This window comes from Muscardinus avellanarius, assembly GCF_963383645.1.
Source record: "Muscardinus avellanarius genome assembly, chromosome: 1".
In the NCBI taxonomy this organism is placed as follows: Eukaryota; Metazoa; Chordata; class Mammalia; order Rodentia; family Gliridae; genus Muscardinus; species Muscardinus avellanarius.
This window is the reverse complement of record NC_137786.1, coordinates 66,183,147-66,205,444: the sequence shown is the minus strand read 5'-3', so window position 1 is coordinate 66,205,444 and position 22,298 is coordinate 66,183,147. Positions and strand designations below refer to the sequence as shown.

Genomic DNA, 22,298 nt, shown 5'->3' with positions numbered 1-22,298 from the left:
CATTTTTCTGCATATGGTTAATTAGTTTTGCCAACACCATTTGTTGAAGAGGCTGCCTCTTTTTCCAGTTTAGGGTTTTGGCCCCTTTGTCAATATTAATTTTCTATAAATGTACAAATTTGTTTCTGAGTCTTCTGTTCTGCTCCATTGGTCTGTGTGTCTATTTTTGTGTCTGTTTTTATTACTGTGTCTTTATATTATAAAGTCAGGTATTGTGATGCCTCATGCATGGTTCTTGTTGCTAAGAATTATGTTGGCTGTTCTGGGTTTTTTTTTGTTGATCCAAATGAATTTAAGGATTTATTGTTCTGTGTCTGTAAGGAATGACCTCAGTAACTTAATAGGTATTGCATTGAATCTGTATATTACTTTTATAAGAATGGCCTTTGATACTTATTCTGCTTATCCATGAACATGGAAGATCTTTCCATCTCCTAAGGTCTTCAAATTTTTTATTCAGTGTTTTATAATTTTCTTATTAGAGGTCTTTTGCCTTCCTGGTTAGATTTATTCCTATTTTGTGAGATATCATGAGTGGAAATGTTTTCAGGATTTCTTTTTCAGTGGATTTATGGTTGACATACAGGAAAGCTTCTTATTTTTGTTTGTTTGTTTGTTTGTTTGTTTTTAAGGTACTGGGAGTGGAACCCAGGAACATTCTACCTCCAAGCTATACCCCCAGCCCTATATTTTATTCTTTATTTTTGAAACAGAGTCTCACTGAGTTGCAAAGGGCTTCACTAAGTATCTGAGGCTGCCCTCAAAACCCGATCCTCCAGTCTCAGCTTCCTAAATGCTGGGTTTACAAGCGTGCGCCACCACACCCAGTGGGTATACCCTTTTTAAAAGAGAATTGATGTTCAGACGTATCAACAAATTTAATCAAATATTTAGGTACAAAGTAGATTTTTATTCCAAAGTCAGATATTTCTGTATTTACAACACTTCTTCAAGCTACAAGTACCCACTCTATCTCTGAAGATTCTTTTCTCTTCTTTTGTGGTAGTGAGGATTGAACCACAGGTGTTCTACCTCTGAGCTACACCCCAGCTCTGTTTTTTATTTTTATTTTGAAATAGAATCTCATTAGTTTGATGAGAATCTCACTACTTGCTGAAGCTGTCCTTAAACCTGCAATCCTCAGCTTCCCAAGTACTAGGATTACAGGCATGTGCCACCTTACCCGGGTTATATTTTATTTTTTGCTAGGAGTCTCACTTAGTTCCTGAGGCTGGCTTTGAACCTGTGATTCTCCTGTCTTACCCTCCCAATTACTAAGATTATACCTGTTTGTTTGTTTGTTTGTTTGTTTGTTTTTTGGTGGTACTGGGGATAGAACCCAGGGGCCTTCTACCTCTGGGCTATACTCCCAGACCTATTTTATATTTTATTTGGAAACAGGGTCTCTTAAGCCATCTGAGGCTGGCTTCGAACCTGTGCGATCCTCCTGTCTCAGCCTCCCAAGCGCGGGGATTACAAGTGTGCACCACCATGCCTGGCCTATAAGATTATAGGCATACATCACCATGCCTGGCTCTTATTCTTTTTAGCATTTTTGTCAATGTAAATTTTTATCATATTTATACTGTCCCACTTATGAAGAAACACCAAGAAATGATTTATTTATATCGAACTTCTATGCTGTTACTCCTAAATATATTTCATCTCTGATTGAGCAGTAATTGAATTTTATAGCTGGCACTGTAAATAAAATTGGGAGTATCAAAAAAATTTTTTTGATGATATAAGGGGTTGTTGAACCCAGAGGCGTTCTACTTCCAGCTCTTTGTTTGTTTGTTTGTTTGTTTGTTTGTTTGTTGTTTGTTTTGAAGCAGGGTCTCAGAAGGTTGCTGAGAGTCTTCACTAAATTGCTAAGGCTGGTCTTAAACCTGCAATCCTCCTATCTTAGCCTACCAAGTCTTAGGATTACAGGTGTGTACCACCATGCCTGGCTGAATATCAATTCAGCCACTCCTTTAACTGAATATAAAAAATTATTATTAAACCATGTGTGAGACCGTGCACTCCTGTAATCCTAGTACTTGGGAGGCTGAGACAGGAGGATCTGGGTTCGCGGCCAGCCTTAGCTACTTAGTGAGGCCCTCCACATCTTAGTGAGACCCTGTTTCAAAATAGAGCTGGGGATGGAGCTTGGAGAGAGAATCCCCCTGGGTTCAATCCCCAGTACTGGGGGAAAAAAAATTACTAAAACACAACCTATCTGAAACAGGAAAGGAAAGCTATCAGACAACTTGAGGAAAAATTCTAAAACACCAAGCTGTAATAACCTGTTTTTTTTCCAGTAAGAACAAAATTCTTCCTCTGTGACTTGTTCACTTCCCAACAAAACATTCCCATATATCAAAAGTCCTAGCACATCAGGTATGGTAGTACATGCTTATAATCCCAGTACTTGGAAGGCTGAGAGAGGAAGATGGCAGGTCAAAGTCAGCATCGGTAACTTAACAAGGCTCTCAGAAACTTAGTGAGACCCTGTTTCTAAACAAACAAACAAATAAATAAATAAATAAGCAAGCAAGCCAGGCGTGGTAGCATACACTTGTAATCCCAGCATTTGGGAGGCTGAGACAGGAGTATCGTGGTTCTTGGACAGCCTCAGCTACTTGGTGAGGCCCTCTGCAAGTGAGACCTTGTTTCAAAATAAAGAATAAAAAATGGGGCCTGAGGTTGTACCTCAGAGATAGCATGCCCCTGGGTTCAATCCCCAGTAGTGCAAAATAAATATAATAAAATTAAATAGGGCTGGGAGAATAGCTCAGAAGTTAGAATGCCCCTGGGTTCAGTTCCCAGCACCAGACATGCATACAAAAAGCCCTAGTACCCTTGAACATCTCTGTTCACAAATTGACTCCAGAAAATTTGGATTATTAAATTCCTTGGATGAGAGAGGAACTCTTTGAAATCGCAGTATGTGGAGTTGCATTTGGAAGTATGAATATAGATAGAAAATTTAGTCATGACTAAATTAAGAATATTATAATAGTTTTCTCACTTCCAAGTTTTTGATATTTGAGTATTTTAAATATCAATGTAATGTGCTCATTCTAAAATTTTAGAAAAACACATTTAGTAGAGTAAAAAAATAAAAATTCAGTCATAATCCCTTCTTCCTAAGACAAAGCATTTGGCATTTCCTTTTCCTAGTGTTTTGACAAATTGTTTCTTTACAAGGCTTTCTTCCAGGATTTCTGGGAGGTTGACAATTTATTTTGTTTCCAATGTTATACCATAATAATGTTATAATGATTATTTGACATAAATATTTACCTTTCTGATGATTTTTTTCCCTTTTTGGTGACACTGAGGATGGAACCCAGGGGCATTCTACCTCTGAACTACATCCTCACTGTTATGAGTTTGAGAAGATGTTATGGTTTGGGGGAACTGTCCCCTGTGAGGCTCCGGACACAATTTCCCTCAAAACACAAAAAGATAAAAAGTGTGCGGGTTCTTGTCCTGAGCTCAGGATAGATACACATTAGCCCGGACTCTTGCTGAAGATTTAAAGAAGTTTATTAAAAAGATAGAAATACAGAAGACCCGCCCCATGCCATTCAAGAGTGGCATGAGGTGGGTGGTTTGAACGAATTCACCGAGATATAAAACACGGAACAGACTTTTATACATGACACCCTAAATCTTGTTCACATAATTCTGACATAGTAAAGGTCTCCATCTTGTTCACATAATTCTGACATAGTAAAGGTCCCTGTAAGGTACCTCCCCTTACTTTCCCACCAAGGTGTACCTTCCCGCCTAGGTCTCTTTTCATGAAGGTCATGGTCAAAGGTGGACCCCCTCCTCCCATCCTAGCTAGATTATCCAATTATTATGTAAACCTGTCTTTAGAATGAGGATGAGGAAGTCCTAGTTCCCCTCTCCTATGGACTTGCTAATTACCTTTAGCTAGGTTAATTTACATTGGAATAGTTGCCTGCTTTTTTTTTTTTTGGCAGAAACCCAAGTCCTTTCACCAATTTTTGAAATATAATAATCAGAACTTTCTCAAATCTTCCTAGGCCATTCCCAATACTGGTACATTCCCCCCTCTGTCTAGTAACTTCCTGACACCTGTCAGGCCACAGGTAAATACAGAAAATATATTTTAACTTTTACAATTCTTATTAACAGTTAACATGAGCTCAATTTCCATTACTTTCTCCTGATTTTTATCACAAGAATGTACCCCTTAGCAAAGGAATAAGGACGCTGAGTCAGTCATAAACTGCTTCGAGCTGAACAGGGATGAAGTTGGGTGTCATAGCTTTAGGGTAACATTCATGCATGTAGTTGGCATGGGGGAATCAGATGGGTCCGTGCCGTGTGCCTCTATGCTCATCCAAAGGGCTTCAACAGATGTTCCTCTTGGGTGTGCATACCACCATCTGACGTCTGAAAGCTTCAACCCTATGAGACAACACTCACAATACAGGTTAACCATGAAAACCTAAACATAGCACTTAAATGAGAAGTTAAAACCTGTTTTGCTGACTTAGGCTGAAACACACAAAAGTGGGATGTATTTAGTTTATTTTGCGCCATGTGAATCCAGGAATTAGTGCTGTGGAGACCTGAAATAGGCTTTGGAATAAAAATTTTAGATGATTTGATGAGTACCAGGTCACCTGGACAAAACAAAAGTTCCCCCTTCTGCTCCGGCACTGTTTGGAGTTTACTTAACTTGCTGGTACGCTGATACTAGGATAACATTGTTATCTAGGACTATGTCCCAGGCAGAAAAGACCTAAAAGTTTCCCCTGGCATATGAGTGAAACCAAGCTGCCAATCTTCACCTGGACATGTGCCTCTAGATTGCTTGCCTGATGGACTTAACAAGCTATTTTTGGAATTAATTTTTAAAGCAAATTTCAAATTGCTGTATGATACAATTTAGTCTCCTGTAACTTTTCTCCAGTAAACAATCAAAGCCAGTTTTGTTGTTATTGTTGTCTTTTTTGTTTTTGTTTTTGTTTTTATTTTTTGTGGTACTGGGGTTCCTGAAAACCCTTCTACCTCCGGGCTACACTCCCAGACCTATTTTTATATTTTTTGTATTTGGAAACAGGGTCTCTTAAACCAGCACAGCTGGCTTCGAACCTGTGAGATCCTCCTGTCTCTGCCTCCCAAGCACGGAGATTACAAACGTGCGCCACCATGCCCGGCTTGAAGCCAGTTTTAAAGAATTATTACAGACTTTGGGGTCTCCCGATTTCATTGCCAAAAGTAATGCTCTAGCCTCTCCTACCCATAGTATACCCCTGCTGCTGAACTCTAATGCTTTCCTCTTGGGAATATACAAGAGGTAGTCTTATTAAAAACCTACTTCCTTTTAACTATAACCCATCTTTATCACATATGCAAACAAACATTGCACAAACCCTTTACACTTGCTTTAACCCTCTGATTTTTTTTTTTTAATCCTGGTCCCTTCTTTTTACATTTGGGACAATCTTAGGATAACCCTTACAATATGCTTTCTACAAAATTTCCTTTTGTTACAAAAAAAAACTTTACACCGGCACACTCTTTATATCTGTCTATTGTTGTTACATACAAGCTAAACCAAAACAACCATACCATTTTATAATATTTAGATACCAGCAATTTAAAGACCCATTTAAAAGACTTAAGTGTTACTTTAAACCTTATGAAGTTAAGAGCATTTTATTGAATTATAGATTACCATGGAAAGTTAAGACATTAGGTAAATATCACTAGCACCTTAAAACCTTAATTTTGCAAAAGAAATAAAATTAAAGAGACAATGCATATCACATTTGATACTCACAGGGGTCTAATTGCACAGCTTTTTAGAAGTTACCATTTTAACTAAGACTGGTTGAAATTAAAAAAAAAACTGAGCAGTAACTTTATTGCAGCCAACAAAAGGGAAAAAAAAAAAATTCTTGGGTTTCCTGACATTATATCTCCTTGTTAGCAAAGGAGCTGAAATCTCTGGTATGGCTAAGAATGGGAGAATGGAAGGTCACCCTGGACGCAGCAGGCTGAATATTGGGTAAAGAGATGGTTTAGGGCTGGCTTGATATGCCCCTCACCCTAACTAAACTTTTGGATCTTGGGACAGGAAAGGAGGTTAACGCTTTAAATTTGGCCTTCTTCTGAGATCACTGTGACCGCCTAAGGCTCTTTAGTCTTAACTCAGGTGGTGGGAGTTGAGAAGAATCACTGGGAACATAGGTCTGGAGACCCCAGTTCCCTCCGGAACTGGGGGTGCTCAGCCATTTAATGGTCTCCCTTTGCTCTGTGAGCCAGGCCTTGGAGGGCCTTTTTGGCCTCCTGGTTGAGGGCATTTACACCAGAGACGCCTTTGCTCTCCACCCCTAAAATAGACGAGCCGAGGCTTTTGTGCTCAGCCAGAATTCTCTCATGGCTTTTGCCCGTCTGTCTTTCCCTTTTCAAGTCCCTGTTAAACTGAATTGGCAGCCTGCAGTAGTAGTCTTTGTCTGAGGATGGCCTCCCCTTCTACCGGGTAAAGAATTAACTAAGAATACCAGCACGTATTGTTTGACTTAGTGATATAGCTTTAAGCTCCGCATATGGACAGATCTAATTCTAAACTCCCCACACTACTGTAGCCAAGGCTACCACAATTGTCTGAACCCTGCAATCATTAAAGAAATATGGGTGGTCTCGAAGGTTAAAGAACAGATGAAGATAAGCTACTTCAATCCATCTCTCCTCCGATTTACAAAATAGAACTAGTTGCCGAATAGTGTTATAATTTAACCTCCCTGACGGGGCCACGTGTCTCCATCCCCCAGTGTATACTGTAACCATACTTGGGTGCAGAAAAAAATGAGAGCTTTCTTTAGCGTTTTTGGATCAAACTTTTCCCAGTTTTGGAAAACACATTCGAGTGGAGATCCGGTTTCCACTTTGGACTACTGGGATCCCATCTGAGAGAGAAAGGGTGGGGTTTTAGTGGCCTGTCTGGGCAAGGTCGCCCCCTTCCCAGAGCTTTCCAATCTAAAACCAATTACCCTAGCATTTAGGATATTGCTGGAATCCCATCTAAAACAGAGAGAGGTATTTTGTGCTCAGAAGGTCGTCCTCCTGTCCCTGCCCGCTATGTGTGTGTGGGCCTTGAGGTGGCCTCATTTCCCACCAGTTTGCTGCCTACTGGGAGGGTATTAAATGGGAAGGGGCTCTGCCACCCTTTCCCCTTGCTCCATATTCCCCTGTCTGATTCAGTTGCATGGCCCTTCTCTGTCTGGATCAGGTTCCCTGCATCCCCTAAAGCCCCAGCCGGGGGCATCCAGCTGGGATGCCTGTGTGCATGGAGAAGTGAGAGTGGCCTCACAGTCCGCCAGAAGAGCAGTGCAAACTTGAAGTTTTAGCCACCCTCCCTTCTGCCCTGCACCTGACCCTTCTATCCTGTCCCTTCTTTCTTTCAATGAGGTTTTCTAGCTGAAAATATTGCCATTTTCAAAAAAAATCTTATAATTTGCTTCCCTGAAAATATTCTCCAATTTTGGTGTGTCTAAGAATTCTGAGCTGCCATGCGGTCAGATGTGGCTGCCTCCTGAGCTTACTTCCCTGAGGGCCTTCCTATGCAAATGGACTGTATCTGCCTGTTGAATTGTTGAATACCCGACAATGCCTCCTGGGTGTGGCCGTTCACTGAACAGGCCTGCCTGTTATCTGGTTGAAACTATTGACTTAGGCTTTTTTCTTGAGCTCTTGGAGAAGCTTACCCATTCAGGCTATTGCTGCTGGGAGTTTGGGACTGCTGAGGCCTGTGAACTGCCATATTTTACAGACCCACAGCATGCATGTGGCCATGGTTGCTAATGGTAACGCTTTCTAGACACTGCCGCTAAAAGCAAGCTAGCTTATCTGCCTAAAACCTGTTTCCAACTACAGAAAAAAAACTCACTACCATTTTAGAAATGGGTGTTGGCTGGCGTCTCCTGTTTGGGGGCTTTCCGAAGGTAGGCCATGGGCCTTCCTTTTTAGATTTAACTTTGTATAGGGCTTTTAAAAGAGTATCGCATCTTCGATGTGGGCAGAATAGATGGGCACTCATTGGGCCTATCAAGCCTTCACTATTTAAAGGGTTTACTTCCAGGAGGGGATTCAACTGTGGGCTGATTCCTTGGCTGGGGATCCCCACAAACCAGAATTGCCTCCCAGATGCTAGTAGATCAATGGTCATTCTGGGGGAACGCCCTATCGCTCCAGGAAGGTACATACCTTTTGGGGTGCAGTGGTACCAGGACCACCAGCGAGGTGCCCTGGAATTCACTTTCAGAGATGCAGTGCTGCAAAGGCTGCTCTATAGTTGTTTTAAAGCTCAACAGCTCTACAGCTGGAGCTAAAGCTGCTGCTGCCCACCGGCCTACTAGCCAAAAAGTCCCATGAAAATTACTGAGCCATGTGCCCCACGTTGCCCCAAAACGTTGGGCGCCAATTACATTACAGGTTTGAGAAAATGTTATGGTTTGGGGAAAACTGTCCCCGGGGACCCCTGTGAGGCTCTGGACACAATTTCCTTCAAAACACAAAATGATAAGATAAAAGGCGTGCGGATTCTTGTCTGAGCTAAGGATAAACACACATTAGCCCAGACTCTTGCTGAAGATTTAAAGAAGTTTATTAAAAAGATAGAAAAAGCCGGGCGTGGTGGCGCACGCTTGTAATCCCCGCACTTGGGAGGCAGAGACAGGAGGATCGCGCAGGTTCAAAGCCAGCCACACGCACTGGCTTAGGAGACCCTGTTTCCAAATAAAAAAATATAAAAATAGGTCTGGGAGTGTAGTCCAGAGGTAGAAGGGCTTCCAGGAACCCCAGTACCACCAAAAAAAAAAAAGATAGAAATACAGGAGGCAGTAACAGCCCCATGCCATTCAAGAGTGGCATGGGGAGGTGGTTCAAACGAATTCACCGAGATACAAAACACGGAACAGACTTTTTATACATGATATCCTCCATCTTGTTCATGTAATTCTGATGTAGTAAAGGTCTCCATCTTGTTCACGTAATTCTGGCGTAGTAAAGTTTTCTGTATGGTATCTCCCCTTACTTTCCCACCAAGGTGTACCTTCCCGCCTAGGTCTCTTTTCATGAAGGTCATGGTCAAAGGTGGACCCCCTTCTCTCATCCTAGCTAGATTATCCAATTATTATGTAAACCTGTCTTTAGAATGAGGATGAGGAAGTCCTAGATCCCCCTCTTCTATAGACTTGCTAATTACCTTTAGCTAGGTTAATTTACATTGGAATAGTTGCCTGCTTTTTTTTGGCAGAAACCAAGTCCTTTCACTAATTTTTGAAATATTAATAATCAGAGCTTTCTCAAATCTTCCTAGGCCATTCCCAATACTGATACACTCACCCTGTTTTGTTTTATATTTTGAAACAGGGTCTTGCTAATTGCAAAGGGCCTTAATAAATCGCTGAGACTGGCCACAAACCTGCAATCCTCCTGTCTTAGCCTCCCAAGAACTGGGATTACAAAAGTGTACCACTAAGCCTGGCTCTGATGATTTCTTTAAGATAATTTTTTAGAAGAGAACTGGGCTGTCAGCAACCTATTGAAACCTTTTTTTAAAAAAAAATAAAATAAAATAGACTAGAGGTTTTAGCTCAGTTATAATGGCTTTGGGTTCAATCCCTTGTACCACAGAAAAGAAACAAAACAAAAAACAACCAAACCAGCTGGGCATGGTGGCACATGCTTGTAATCCCATTTATTTCTGTGGGTTCTTGGCTTTCATGGCAAGAATTTCAACATATGTGTCAGTCAGAGAAAGGTAGAAGTTTTATTTCAAGTAAAATAAAAAATACACATTCAGGGGAAATGCTGTCTATCTGGAAAGCATGAGAGACTGGAGAGTGTGAGAGGGCCTGGGGGTCTTTGGGATCCATCCTTTATAGGGGTCCTAGAGCACAGGGTCCCGAGGGACATGACTGGATTGGAAGACTGGACTTTTCCACCTCCCGAAATTTATGGGTGGTATCTGAGTGGTATCTGACCTTGTCCCTCCTAATGGATTCTTTCTTTACTAAGCTTCTCAGAAATATCAAGGGGGGAAAGGGCCTTTGTGATTAAGGGTGTGGGCTCATCTAGGCTTCTGCCTAAGACACACCCTATAGGACATAGACTATGACTTTTCCAGATTTTTTTTTTTTTTTTTTTGGTGGCAGTGGGGGTGGAACCCAGAGGCTTTCTACCTCCGGGCTATACTCCCAGACCTATTTTCTATTTTATTAGAAACAGGGTCTCACTAATTTGCTGAGAGCCTCACTAAGTAGCTGAGGCTGGCTTCGAACCTGTGCGATCCTCCTATCTCAGCCTCCCGAGCGCCGGGATTACAAGGGTGCGCCACCATGCCCGGCTGACCTTCCCAGATTTTAAAGCTATATTTTCCTTTTCTTTCCAATTCATCTCCTTTCTACCTGATATTTTACTACTTCTACCTCAAGCCCACCTACACGTTCTCATGTATCAAACTTTCTTGTGTACTCCATTCCGGCACAGTGCTAGGGATCGCACCTTTAATAAGGCTTTGGGTGTCACACATGCTAGACAAGAGCTTTAACCACTGAGTTGTACCCCCCAGCCACAGTTCACTTTTTAAATTATTTACTTTTTAATTATAAGTAAGAGCAAACCGTTTTCCAAATGTTTATGGTCACTTATCATCTTTATATCTTGTGAGCACCAAGTACATTTTCACTGTACTGCGTGTCGAATATCCTTGCCTCGAATTCTAAGCCTCAGATCTTCAAGGGAGTGGCTTCTATTGATTCAAGTCAGGGTTCAGATGTTAATTTCTCTGACTTGCCAATTTAAGCATTGTCCTGCTTGTCCCCAGCCCCCAATTCCAAATATTCTTTGTAATATTACCATATTTTATTTTTTTCTCTAATACTTACCACTATTTGTAATGATCTTGTTTACTTTCACTTTTAAACTGTTTATTTTGAAATATTTCAGACTTAAGGAAAAGTTACAAGCATAATGCAAGCTTATTTATATGCATTCTCTTTGAAGGGTCCGAGAATCGCCCACCAACCCAAATAACGAAGGACTCACAAGAGATGTAAAATGCAAGCGAGGTTTATTGTGCTGCAGCTCTGTCCCGGCTAGCCAGGGGTTGAGACCCAGAAACTATGGTCGAGTTTCGACCCAGGGCTCACTCCACAGTCTGGATTTATAGCCCCAGGAGGGAGTGGTTACAATGTCAGAGCCCGCCAAAAGTCTGAGCCCGCCAACCTTAGAATACAACCAATCAGATACAAGGACAAACAAGTACAACCAATAATTTTAAAACATGCATCCACACACGTCAGAGCCTGCTAAAGACTGCTTATCTCCCTTATGGTACGTGTTCGTTCCCTAGGGCTGCCTTTCCCACCCACCTTGGCTGGGCCAGGCTTATCTCTGCGCTGAGGAATCTGCCTGGAGAGCAGATTAGCATGGCCTTGTTTGCTGATCTGGCTCAGAGATATGGGGATCAGGCCCATGTTCAAAGACCTTGGTCGGCAAGCTGGAGATTAGAGGCTTTGACCTGGTGGGTCCCCTACCCTGGTCCTTGAATCCTGCAACCTGGGCAGCTGGGCTTACGGATCTTCATTCTGTTTCTAATCCTACCTTACTTCTATATCTTAACTCTATATTCTTATATCTTATTTCTAATCCTAATATGGGAGAAGACTTCTCTAGTTAACTTCTCATGCTTGGGGGGAAAACGCTTCTTCCAGCCTGCTTTCCAGCACCCCTACACTTTCTCTCCCACTTTCTCTGCCTTGTATGTATGTATGTGTGCATACTTTTTTTCCTGACCTGCTTGAGAATAAGTTTCACATACTCTTTTACCTCTAAATACTTCAGTGTCGGTGTGTGTTTTCTAAGAATAAAGGCATTCTCTTACACAACTATTAAAATCAAGAAATTATCTATAGACCTTAGTCAAATTCTCATAATTATCCTAATAATTGCCTTTATAACAAAAGTTTAAAATTGTTTTTCTGATGCTAGATTTATTTTAGTATCACATGTTACATTTGGTTGTTGTATCTATTTATTTTGATGTTTAAATTATCCCACATTTGGCCAGTGATATCCCCTTTATTCTTTGAAGAACTCCGTGTTGTAGCACCAGTAGATATTCTAGGCTCGTTTTTTCCCAGCCATGAGTCATTTCTCCAAGGCATCCTCCTAATTCCTTTTTGTAAAGATTTTGTATTCAGAAACTAAGATCTGGACACGAGGCATGCTTTCTGATATTGAGGTATCATTGTGTATGTTACGGGTTTGGAAGATAAGGGTTACCATCTGGGGGAACTGACCCCAGGGATCTTTGTTAGACCCCTGGGAATAATTCCCCAAAAAATACCACAAAAAGATTTAAAAAGCACGGGTTCTTGTCCTGAGCTAAGGATAAATATGCAATAGCCCAGACTCTTGCTGAAGATTTAAAGAAGTTTATGAAACAGATAGAAATACAGAAGACAGTTACAGCCTCATGTTACCATGAGGGGGTGGTTTAAATGAATTCACCGAAATACAAAGAATGGAACAGACTTTTTATCCACATGACCTCCATCTTGTTCATGTAATTCTGGCGTAGTAAACGTCCCTGTAAGGTCCTCCCCACCCCAAGGTGTCTCCTTTAACAAGGTGTCCACCCCCTCCTCCCATCCTAGCTAGATTATCCAATTATGTAAACCTGTCTTTAGAATGAGGATGAGGAAGTCCTAGTTCCCCTCTTCTATAGACTTGCTGTTTACCTTTAGCTAGGTCAATTTACATTGAAATAGTTAACCTGCTTTTTCAGCAGAAACCAAGTCCTTTCACCAATTTTTGAAATATATTAATAATCAGAGCTTTCTCAAATCTTCCTAGGCCATTCCCAATACTGGCACAATCTGTAGGTCCTCTTAGTAACCTAGAAATACATGCATACCTGCCGAGCTTGGTGGCTCACGCTTGTACTCCCAGTACTTGAGAGGCTTAGACCGAATTACAGCTTCACAGCTAGCCTCAGCTACTTAGTGAGGTCCTCCACAACTTAGACCATGTTTCAAAATAAAGAATTAAAAATAGGGTTGGGGTTGTAGCTCAGAGGTAGAATGCCCCTGGGTTCCATCCCCAGCATCACAAGAAAAATAAATACATACATACATACATACATAATACATACATACCACATTATGTTCATTTCAGTAGCTATGTATATACTTAAAAACAACAACTTAGAGCGAGGCATGGTGGTGCACACTTGTAATCTCAGCATTCGGGAGGCTGAGACTGTAGGATTGCACAGGTTTGAAGCCAGCCTCAGCTACTTAGTGAGGCCCTTTGCAACTCAGTGAGACCCTGCTTCAAAATAAATAAAAAATAGGTGTCACTTGGAGGTAGAATGCCCCTGAGTTCCATCCCCATCACCACAAAAGCAACAACAGCTTACGGTTGTCCTTACAACCTCCCACTGTAACTGAGTACTGTGAAGTCTATTCTAGCTTTCCCCATTTCCTTATTTGATATTTGTAACTCCTTTGCTCTGGTACTGAAAAACTTGATTCCCAAGCTGGGCATGGTGGTGCACACTTATAATCCTTGACTACAAGAGACTAAGACAGGAGGATCACAGGTTCATGGCCAGCATCAGCTACTTAGTAAGGCTGTCTGCAACTTGGAGAGACCCTGTTTCAAAATAAAGAATAAAAATAGGGCTGGAGGTGTAGCTTAGAGGTAGAATGCCCCAGTATCACAAAAAATTAAAAAAAAATAAAAAACCTGATTCCCATTTTCTCTAATATATTTATTTGTTCAGTCCTAGACAATGCTGAGAGTAGTTTCCAAATTTCTAAACACCAGCATCAAAAAAAAAACAAAAAAAACAAAAAAAAACCCTGCTAATTAGAGGTCAGTGGAACCAACTTTATCCTGTTTTCTTTTTTTTTTTTTTTTTTTTTTTTTTTTTTTTGGTGGTGGTACTGGGGTTCCTGGAAGCCCTTCTACCTCCAGGCTACACTCCCAGACCTATTTTTACATTTTGATTTGGAAACAGGGTCTCCTAAGCCAGCGCAGGGCTGGCTTCAAACCTGCGCGATCCTCCTGTCTCTGCCTCCCAAGCACGGGGATTACAAGCGTGCGCCACCACGCCCGGCTATCCTGTTTTCAAAATTCACTTGGGTTGGTTCTTCCGCTCACTCTTTCTTCAGCTGGTAAAGTTATTCATTCAGAATACAGTTGTGTTCATTGTATTATTATGTTCCATTTTAGTTTTTTCCATTTTTCTTGATGTTAAGTGTATTTGTATTTACCAAATATGTGAAACACTAATACAGTTCCAAAGTCAGAACCATTCAAAAATATATCTTCAGAGAAGTGTCATTCCCTCCAGCCTACTGCCAGGCCCCGCCTGCTGTCTTCATTTCCATCCCAACCTCACCAACTTATTAGTTCCTGCTTTATTCTTCCTTTTCTTCTTATACAAGCAAACGGATGTACCATGAGCTTCTTATTTCTCATTTTTGTCACACAAATAGTAACATACTCAAGATGACTCTTCTGTACTTAAGTTTTTTTGTTTGTTTTTACCTAAAATGCATACTGGAAACCACTCTATGTGTTCCTTGAGATCATGTTCGTTCTCTTTCACAGCTGCATTGTACTTCATTTGTGTGTGTGATATTCAGCCACAGTTCTTTATATGAGTCGTTTAGGTTATTCCCAGTATTCTGCAAGAATACTAAAATGTATATATTGTGCATAGATACTTTGTTATTATTGGAAGTTTTTCTTCTTGGTAAATCCTTAGAAGCAAGATTTCTAAGTGAGAAAGCAAACACATATGTAGTTCTGTTAAAAATGGCCAAATTCCCCACCAGGAGGTTGTTCCAATTCCCATTCCTCTCAGCACTGTGAGTGCATGTTTTTCCACAGTTTTGCCAACAAAATGTTTTATTATTTTTTAAATTTTTGGCAGTGTGTGATAGGTGAGAAATGATAACTTTAATTTGTTTCCTTTATTATGAGTGAAGTTGAACACTTTCATAAGCATAAAGGACAGTTGTGTGTGTGTGTGTGTGTGTGTGTGTGTGTGTGTGTGTGTGTGTGTGTGTGAATTGTCGCTAACATCTTTGTCCTTTTTTCTACAGAGCTATTAGTCCTTTTCTCCCACATTTTCAAGTGTTTCTCTATATAACTATGAGGATATCTTAGGAATATTTTCTCTCAGTGTATCATTTTCTTTTTCTTTATATAATTTTATTGGCACAATGATCATTGTCTCATGACTTTGAGTAAGATGTTTTATGCAGTTAGATTTATCATTCTTTTATTGTTCTGGACTCCAAAACATTGTTAGAAAGCTCTTTCTTGTATTTGTATTATTTAAGATCCATCCGTATTTCTCTAGTGTGGTTTCATTTTTCCATTTAGATATCTGATCCATTGGTAGTATTCGTTTGTATATTGTGTGAGCTATGAATATAATCATTTCTCTTCCAAATGTCTATCCAGCAATTTCATTGCTACTATTTTAAATTTCTTATTATTTCCAGTGATTTTTAGATATTCAATTTTCGTGTTTATTCTGATATATTTCTGGGCTTCCTGTACAATTCACTTGGTCCTTCTCTCTGCTTCTGCACCAACATCCCAGGGCTTTACCTATCGCTTCACAGTATGTTTTGATATCTAGTATGACTAGTTTTTCCTCAGAGCTTTTCTTTTCTAATGCTTCTCAAATCTTACATATTTCCTATATGAATATTCATATTTGCCAAAATACCTACTAATTTTTATTGTAATTGCTTTAAATTCATAACTGTAGCTGGTTGCTGTTACACATATCTGTAATCCTAGTATTGGAAGGCTGGGACAGGAGGATTGCCAGAGTCTTTCTTCTAGAATTCATGCGCTATTGAAATAGGAACCATCTGTTTTATTTACTGCTTTATCCCAGTGCCTAGTAAGAGATTTCCAGTAACTAATTGTTGAGTAACTCTTTTTCAGATGTGTACGTGTGGTTTTACACCCATTTTTGGAGTAAACCATGAGTTAATTATACTTGTCTTGATGGTTTATATATTCTGTTAAGGTTAAAAATCTAATAAGGCAATGGTATACCTTACTCATAAGAGCTTAAGATGTGAATTGGGTGTTAATAAAGACAATTTTTCTGTAGTTTTTATTTAGATTAAAGATGCAGGATTTAAATGCAGAGAAAATTATGCTGCCTGGTCACATTAATGGTGGTAATAATTATGTCATTTCCTTTTAATCACTAGTGCTTTAGTCTCCATATTTAACAAATACAAAGCATAGCTTTCTACTAAGTAGAATTTTATTCTTACAAATTTTGCCTTTTTTTTTTTTTGGTGGTACTGGGATTTCTGGAAGCCCTTCTACCTCCGGGCTACACTTGAAGGGTCCAAGAATTGCCCACCAACCCAAATATCAAAGGACTCACAAGAGATGTAAAATGCAAGCGCGGTTTATTGTGCTGCAGCTCTGTCCCGGCTAGCCAGGGGTCGAGACCAAGGCACTAAATGGTCGAGGTTCGACCCCTCCCCACTCCACGCTCTGAATTTTATAACCCTGTAGGGGTTCTGGAAAGCAGGCTGGAAGAAGTGCTTTCCTCCCCTATATGAGAAGTTAACTAGAGAAGTCTTCTCCCCTATTAGGATTAGAAATAAGGTATTAAAATATAGTTAAGATAGAAGTAGGGTAGGATTGGAAATAAAATCAAGATCCATCCAAGGACAAGGGTAGGGGACCCACAAGGTCAAAGCCTCTAATCTCCAGCTTGCCGGCCAAGGTCTTTGTAAATGGGACCCCATCCCCATATCTCTGAGCTAGATCAGCAAACAAGGCCAGGCTAATCTGCTCTCCAGTGCAGAGATAATCTGTTCTTCAGTGCAGAGATAAGCCTGGCCCAGCCAAGGTGGGTGGGAAAGGCAGAGCAGGCTCTGCCGTGTATGGATGCATGTTTTAAAATTATTGGTTGTACTTGTTTGTCCTTGTATCTGATTGGTTGTATTCTAAGGTTGGCGGGCTCTGACGTGTGTACCACTCCCTCCTAGGGTTATAAAATTCAGAGCGTGGAGTGGGGAGGGGTCGAACCTCGGCCATAGTGTCTTGGTCTCGACCCCTGGCTAGCCGGGACAATAAACCTCGCTTGCATTTTTACATCTCTTGTGAGTCCTTCGATATTTGGGTTGGTGGGCAATTCTTGGACCCTTCAACCCTACGAGGGAGTGGTTACACACGAGGGAGTAGTTACACACGTCAGAGCCCGCCAAAAGTTCGAGCCCGCCAACCTTAGAATACAACCAATCAGATACAAGGACAAACAAGTACAACCAATAATTTTAAAACATGCATCCACACACGTCAGAGCCTGCTAAGGACTGCTTATCTCCCTTATGGCATGTGTTCATTCCCTAGGGCTGCCTTTCCCACCCACCTTGGCTGGGCCAGGCTTATCTCTGCACTGAAGAATCTGCCTGGAGAGCAGATTAGCCTGACCTTGTTTGCTGATCTAGCTCAGAGATATGGGGATGGGGTCCCATTTACAAAGACCTTGGCCGGCAAGCTGGAGATTAGAGGCTTTGACCTGGTGGGTCCCCTACCCTGGTCCTTGAATCCTGCAACCTGGGCAGCTGGGCTTATGGATCTTCATTCTATTTCCAATCCTACCTTACTTCTATATCTTAACTCTATATTTTAATACCTTATTTCTAATCCTAATATGGAAGAAGACTTCTCTAGTTAACTTCTCATACTGGGGGGAAAGCGCTTCTTCCAGCCTGCTTTCTAGCACCCCTACACACTCCTTTTATACTTTCTTATTTGGAAACAGGGTCTCTTACGCCAGCGTGGCTGGCTTCCTACTTGCGTGATCCTCCTGTCTCCGCCTCCCAAGCATGAGGATTACAAGTGTGCGCCACCACACCTGGCCAAATTTTGCCTTTTAAATAAAGCACTCAGCCAGGCGTGATAGCACACACTTGTAATCCCAGTACTTGGGAGGCTGAGACAGGAGGATTGCACAGGTTCAAAGCCAGCCTCAGCTACCCTATAAAAAATTGGGCAGAGGGTGTAGCTCGGAGGTCAAATGCCTCTGGGTTCCATCCCCAGACCTGCAAAAACAAACAAAACACAAAATAAAATATAAAATAGGCGTAGCCCGGAGGTAGAGGCCCCTGGGTTCCGTCCCCAGGACGAAAGAAAAAGGGAGAGGGGGGGGGCGCAAAAAAAGTATTATATAGAAGAGTTTGGAGACAGAAGAAAAGGCAAGAAGGAATGGATTCGAAAATATGAGCAAATGGTAAACAGTCGAAAAAAAAAAAAAAACATCGGCCTTGGCTCTGGATACATCAGATTGGATCCTCTTTACTAAGTTCTTGCTCTAGGAACATATTCTCTGAGCTTAAAAATAGCATTGAATTAGATTTTTTTTGTTGTTATCTAGCTAGTGAAATACCTCCAAATGGAGAGACAGCTCAGAGTAAAAGACTCATTCTAGAGAGAACACAGCAGTTTTAATGGCTGGGAATTTTGTGCTTTGCTTGCTTCCATTGAAAATGCCTGGATGTCTCATTGATTGGCAGGGAGAACAAGGGAGCTTTTCAGTTTTAAAGAAGCTTTAGAGGATAAAGTGGGCGGTGGCTGGTGAAGTGGGTATTTGCTAGTGAATGACATTTGCTCTATTTTTATAGTTGGAAACATTCTGTCCTTATCTTATTGTTTAAGCCATTAAGAGAGCCGCTGTGTGATTCTGAGTGGAATTTTTACATTTGATCACAGGATCTGCTTCCTCCCTGATAGTTTACAGCCTGCATGGAATTGGTTTCTGAGTTTATAATTGTCTTGTTAATTTCAGATTCTGTTCTCAGTTGACTGGTCTTCATCTTGCAGATTATTCAAAGGAGGGAATTAAAACATACCTTGTAAACATCTAATAGTAATACTTTGAGATAAGATTGGGTCCTTAAACTCTTCATGTATAGCCCATCATAGGCAGGCTCTCACAGTTCATCTGTGGCATCCTTGCTGGAGCCACACTCCTGATTCTGTCAAAGCATATGACTGGCCGGGCGTGGTGGCGCACGCTTGTAATCCCCACGCTTGGGAGGCGGAGACAGGAGGATGGTGCAGGTTCGAAGCCAGCCGCGCTGGCTTAAGAGACCCTGTTTCCAAAAACAAAAAAAGTATAAAATAGGTCTGGGAGTGTAGCCCGGAGGTAGAAGGGCTTCCAGGAACCCTAGTACCACCAAAAAAAAAAAAAAAAGAAAAAAGAAAGCATATTACTGTGTTTAGAAGTCTGAACCAACTGTTAGTTTCTTCGACATATTCAAGCCAATTTTCCAATTATTTTTCACAAAACTTTTAATTTTTAATACATTATGAGAAAGATTAATTTTTGGAAAACACCGCCCATGATCCCGGTGCCAGAATTCTTCCCTGTTTCCTCTTTGTACATTACTTCCTAGATAGTGTTTGTCCTCACATATACAAGCATTTTCCCAGTTGTAGTAAAATGTTTTATATTTTGTTCTTTTCACTTAACATTTATCAGATGGTCTTTCAAAACTACAATTTTTAAAATTCTACTGTCCCTTGACAGAATCTCTTTAGAAATTTACACTGAAATGATGTATTAACATTTGAAACATCCCGTGTCTGACTCATGCTATTCAACTAACGCCAAAATGTCTTTGTTATTCCATATAGTTTATTCATCTAAATTGAATTAATTTACCTAAATATGTAAATTTATTTAGAGGATCCGAAAGACTTACTTTAGAGACTTTAGAGTCTCGCTTGATTCCTTTTAGATATAAAAGTGAACTTCCTCAAAAGAATGTATAACTGTTGTTGTTTTTTGTATTGGTAATTGAACCTGAGGGCATGCTACCTTTGAGCTATACCCCCAGTATTTTCTGTATTTTAAAACAGAGTCCCGCTAGGTTGATGAGAATCTCACTACTTGCTGAAACTGTCATTGAACCTGTGGTCCTCTTGTCTCAGCCTCTCAAGTATTGGGATTACAGGCGTGTGCCGCCAGGCCCAGCTGATGTATAGCTTTAATTCATTGCTTATCTGAATAGTTTAGAGTATAATCGTTGTTTTCTTCCCCTTTCTCAATTTGATTTTTAACTGAAATTATTAACTCAGTTAGTGTCATTTAATTTCAGTTTTCAGGCTCACTTTATTAAATTTGTCATGTTTATAAACATCTTTAAGAGCAATAACTCCTAAATAATTTTTAGGTATGCCAAAGTTTGTTCTCTATCAAATGTTTGTAAACATTATCATTTTTCATGAACTTTTGCTTCCCTTTTATCATTTTTCTTTCCTTTCTTTACAGTATAGTGGAATTGTTTGCTCTATATTTCTGTAATATGTGCGGTTACTGTCGATCTTCACTACACTTTTTAGCGGTTGAACTGTATTTTTTACATATGCATTCATTTGATATTGAGGCAAAACAAAATAATTTACATAGTCAAAGGATCCTAAAGTCTCATTTAGAGAGTTGCTTTTTTTATTAAATCTTTTTCTAGAATTTCCAGTAGGGAGTAAAACTAAATTTCTATTTTTTTCTCTTTCGGCTTTCACCTGAGATTGCTAACAGTTATGTATTAGGAAAAGTCGGTAGACAGCAATAAAAACAAGCCAGGCGTGGTGGTGCACACCTGTAATCCCAATACTTGGGAGGCTGAGACAGGAGGATCGCAGGTTCATGGCCAGCCTCAGCTACTTGGTGAGGCCCTCCACAACTCAGTGAGACCCTGTTTCCAAATAACGAATACAAAATAGGGCTGGGGCTGTAGCTTGGAGGTAGAATCCCCTTGGGTTCAATCCCCAGTTCTGAAGGGAAAAAAAAGCAAGGTAAATAATCCACCAAACCTGTCTCTAATCCTATCTCAGTAGGAAATGTTAGTGTTGCTTGGCTCAATGACAAGTGAGAGACTTTTTGTTGGGTCAAGAGATGGATTCGTGAACAAGCAGATCAGTAAAGCTACAGGGCTCTCCTGAGATGACCTAACCTCAGAATCTCCTGAAATTCTATTAAGTTGAGCTTCAGAGGCTCATCCTGACTGTCAGAGTTATTGTGCAACATTAATAACAGAAGGTTAAGTCAGGCGTGGTGGCGCACGCTTGTAATCCCAGCATTCGAGAGGCTGAGATCGGAGGATCACAGTGTGCGGACAGCCTCAGCTACTTAGTGAGGCCCTCTGCAACTCAGGAGACCCTGTTTTAAAATAAAGAATAAAAAATAGGGCAGGAGGTGTAGCTCAGAGGTCGAATGCCCCTGGGTTCCATCCCCAGACCCGCAAAAAGAAAAAAAAAAAAAAGAAGGTTGTGTTGTATTCTAAGTGATGAATTGACGTGTATATATGTATTATACTTTTGTTTCTGAAGGAAGTAGAAATTCGGAACAAAGACCTGGAGGGACAACTCTCTGACTTAGAGCAACGGCTGGAGAAGAGTCAGAATGAGCAAGAAGCTTTTCGCAATAACCTGAAGACACTTTTAGAAATTCTGGATGGCAAAATATTTGAACTAACAGAATTACGAGATAACTTGGCCAAGCTCCTAGAATGCAGCTAAGGAAAGTGAAATTTCAGTGCCAATTGATTCAAAGATACACTGTCTCTCTTCATAGGACTGTTTGGGCTCTGCATCGAGATTGCACACACACAAAAATTTGAATATCACTCCTCCAGGAGGAAGATCTTTTGAAAATTGGAATTGTATATTTCAGTGTAAATTTTAGAATTCAGCTTGTAGCTAGTTGGGGAAAAAAAAAGAGATGAAAAACTTGAACTACAAATTACCTCCATGTATATTATTGGCCATAGTTAACTAGAAAGTTTAAATAGACACTTAATGCAATCTTTTTTTTTTCTGATTAGCCAATGGGAGAATTAACAATGTCTGGGTCACATCCCCTTTTTGTGTTCAACACAGTGAAGATTATCTGCTTTTTAAATTAATTTATTTATGATATCTAGAGCTGTGTTTTGTGCAAAAGCTTAGTGATGAAAGCCCTGTCTTTTGTTGTAATCTGAATAATTTCTCAGGATATTTTTGCACTGCCGAAAGGCAGTGCCATTACCAATTAATTCTTGCCAGGAGTGAGAGAGGGCTGCATCTTTAATTGAAACACACTACAACTGGGTGGATAGAGTTCTTCCCTTTTTTGTACTGGAAGATTTTTCACTCTGGTGACTACCCTGGTACACTCTGGTGTTCTCTAATATTGTCTGTTGTATAGTTTACTTTTCCAT

General features: G+C 40.5%; 1 protein-coding gene across 1 annotated transcript in view; it reads left to right on the top strand.

The window, feature by feature from the left end:
* The window catches only part of HOMER1 (homer scaffold protein 1), a gene marked incomplete at both ends in the record, with an annotated part of 143,597 nt that extends 121,979 nt beyond the window's left edge, over positions 1 to 21,618 (top strand). Inside the window, one exon of the mRNA XM_080705961.1 lies at positions 21,430 to 21,618. Coding sequence (XP_080562087.1) covers positions 21,430 to 21,618 — 189 coding nt within the window. The remainder of the gene's footprint in view (positions 1 to 21,429) is intronic.
* Between the last annotated feature and the right edge of the window lie 680 nt (positions 21,619 to 22,298).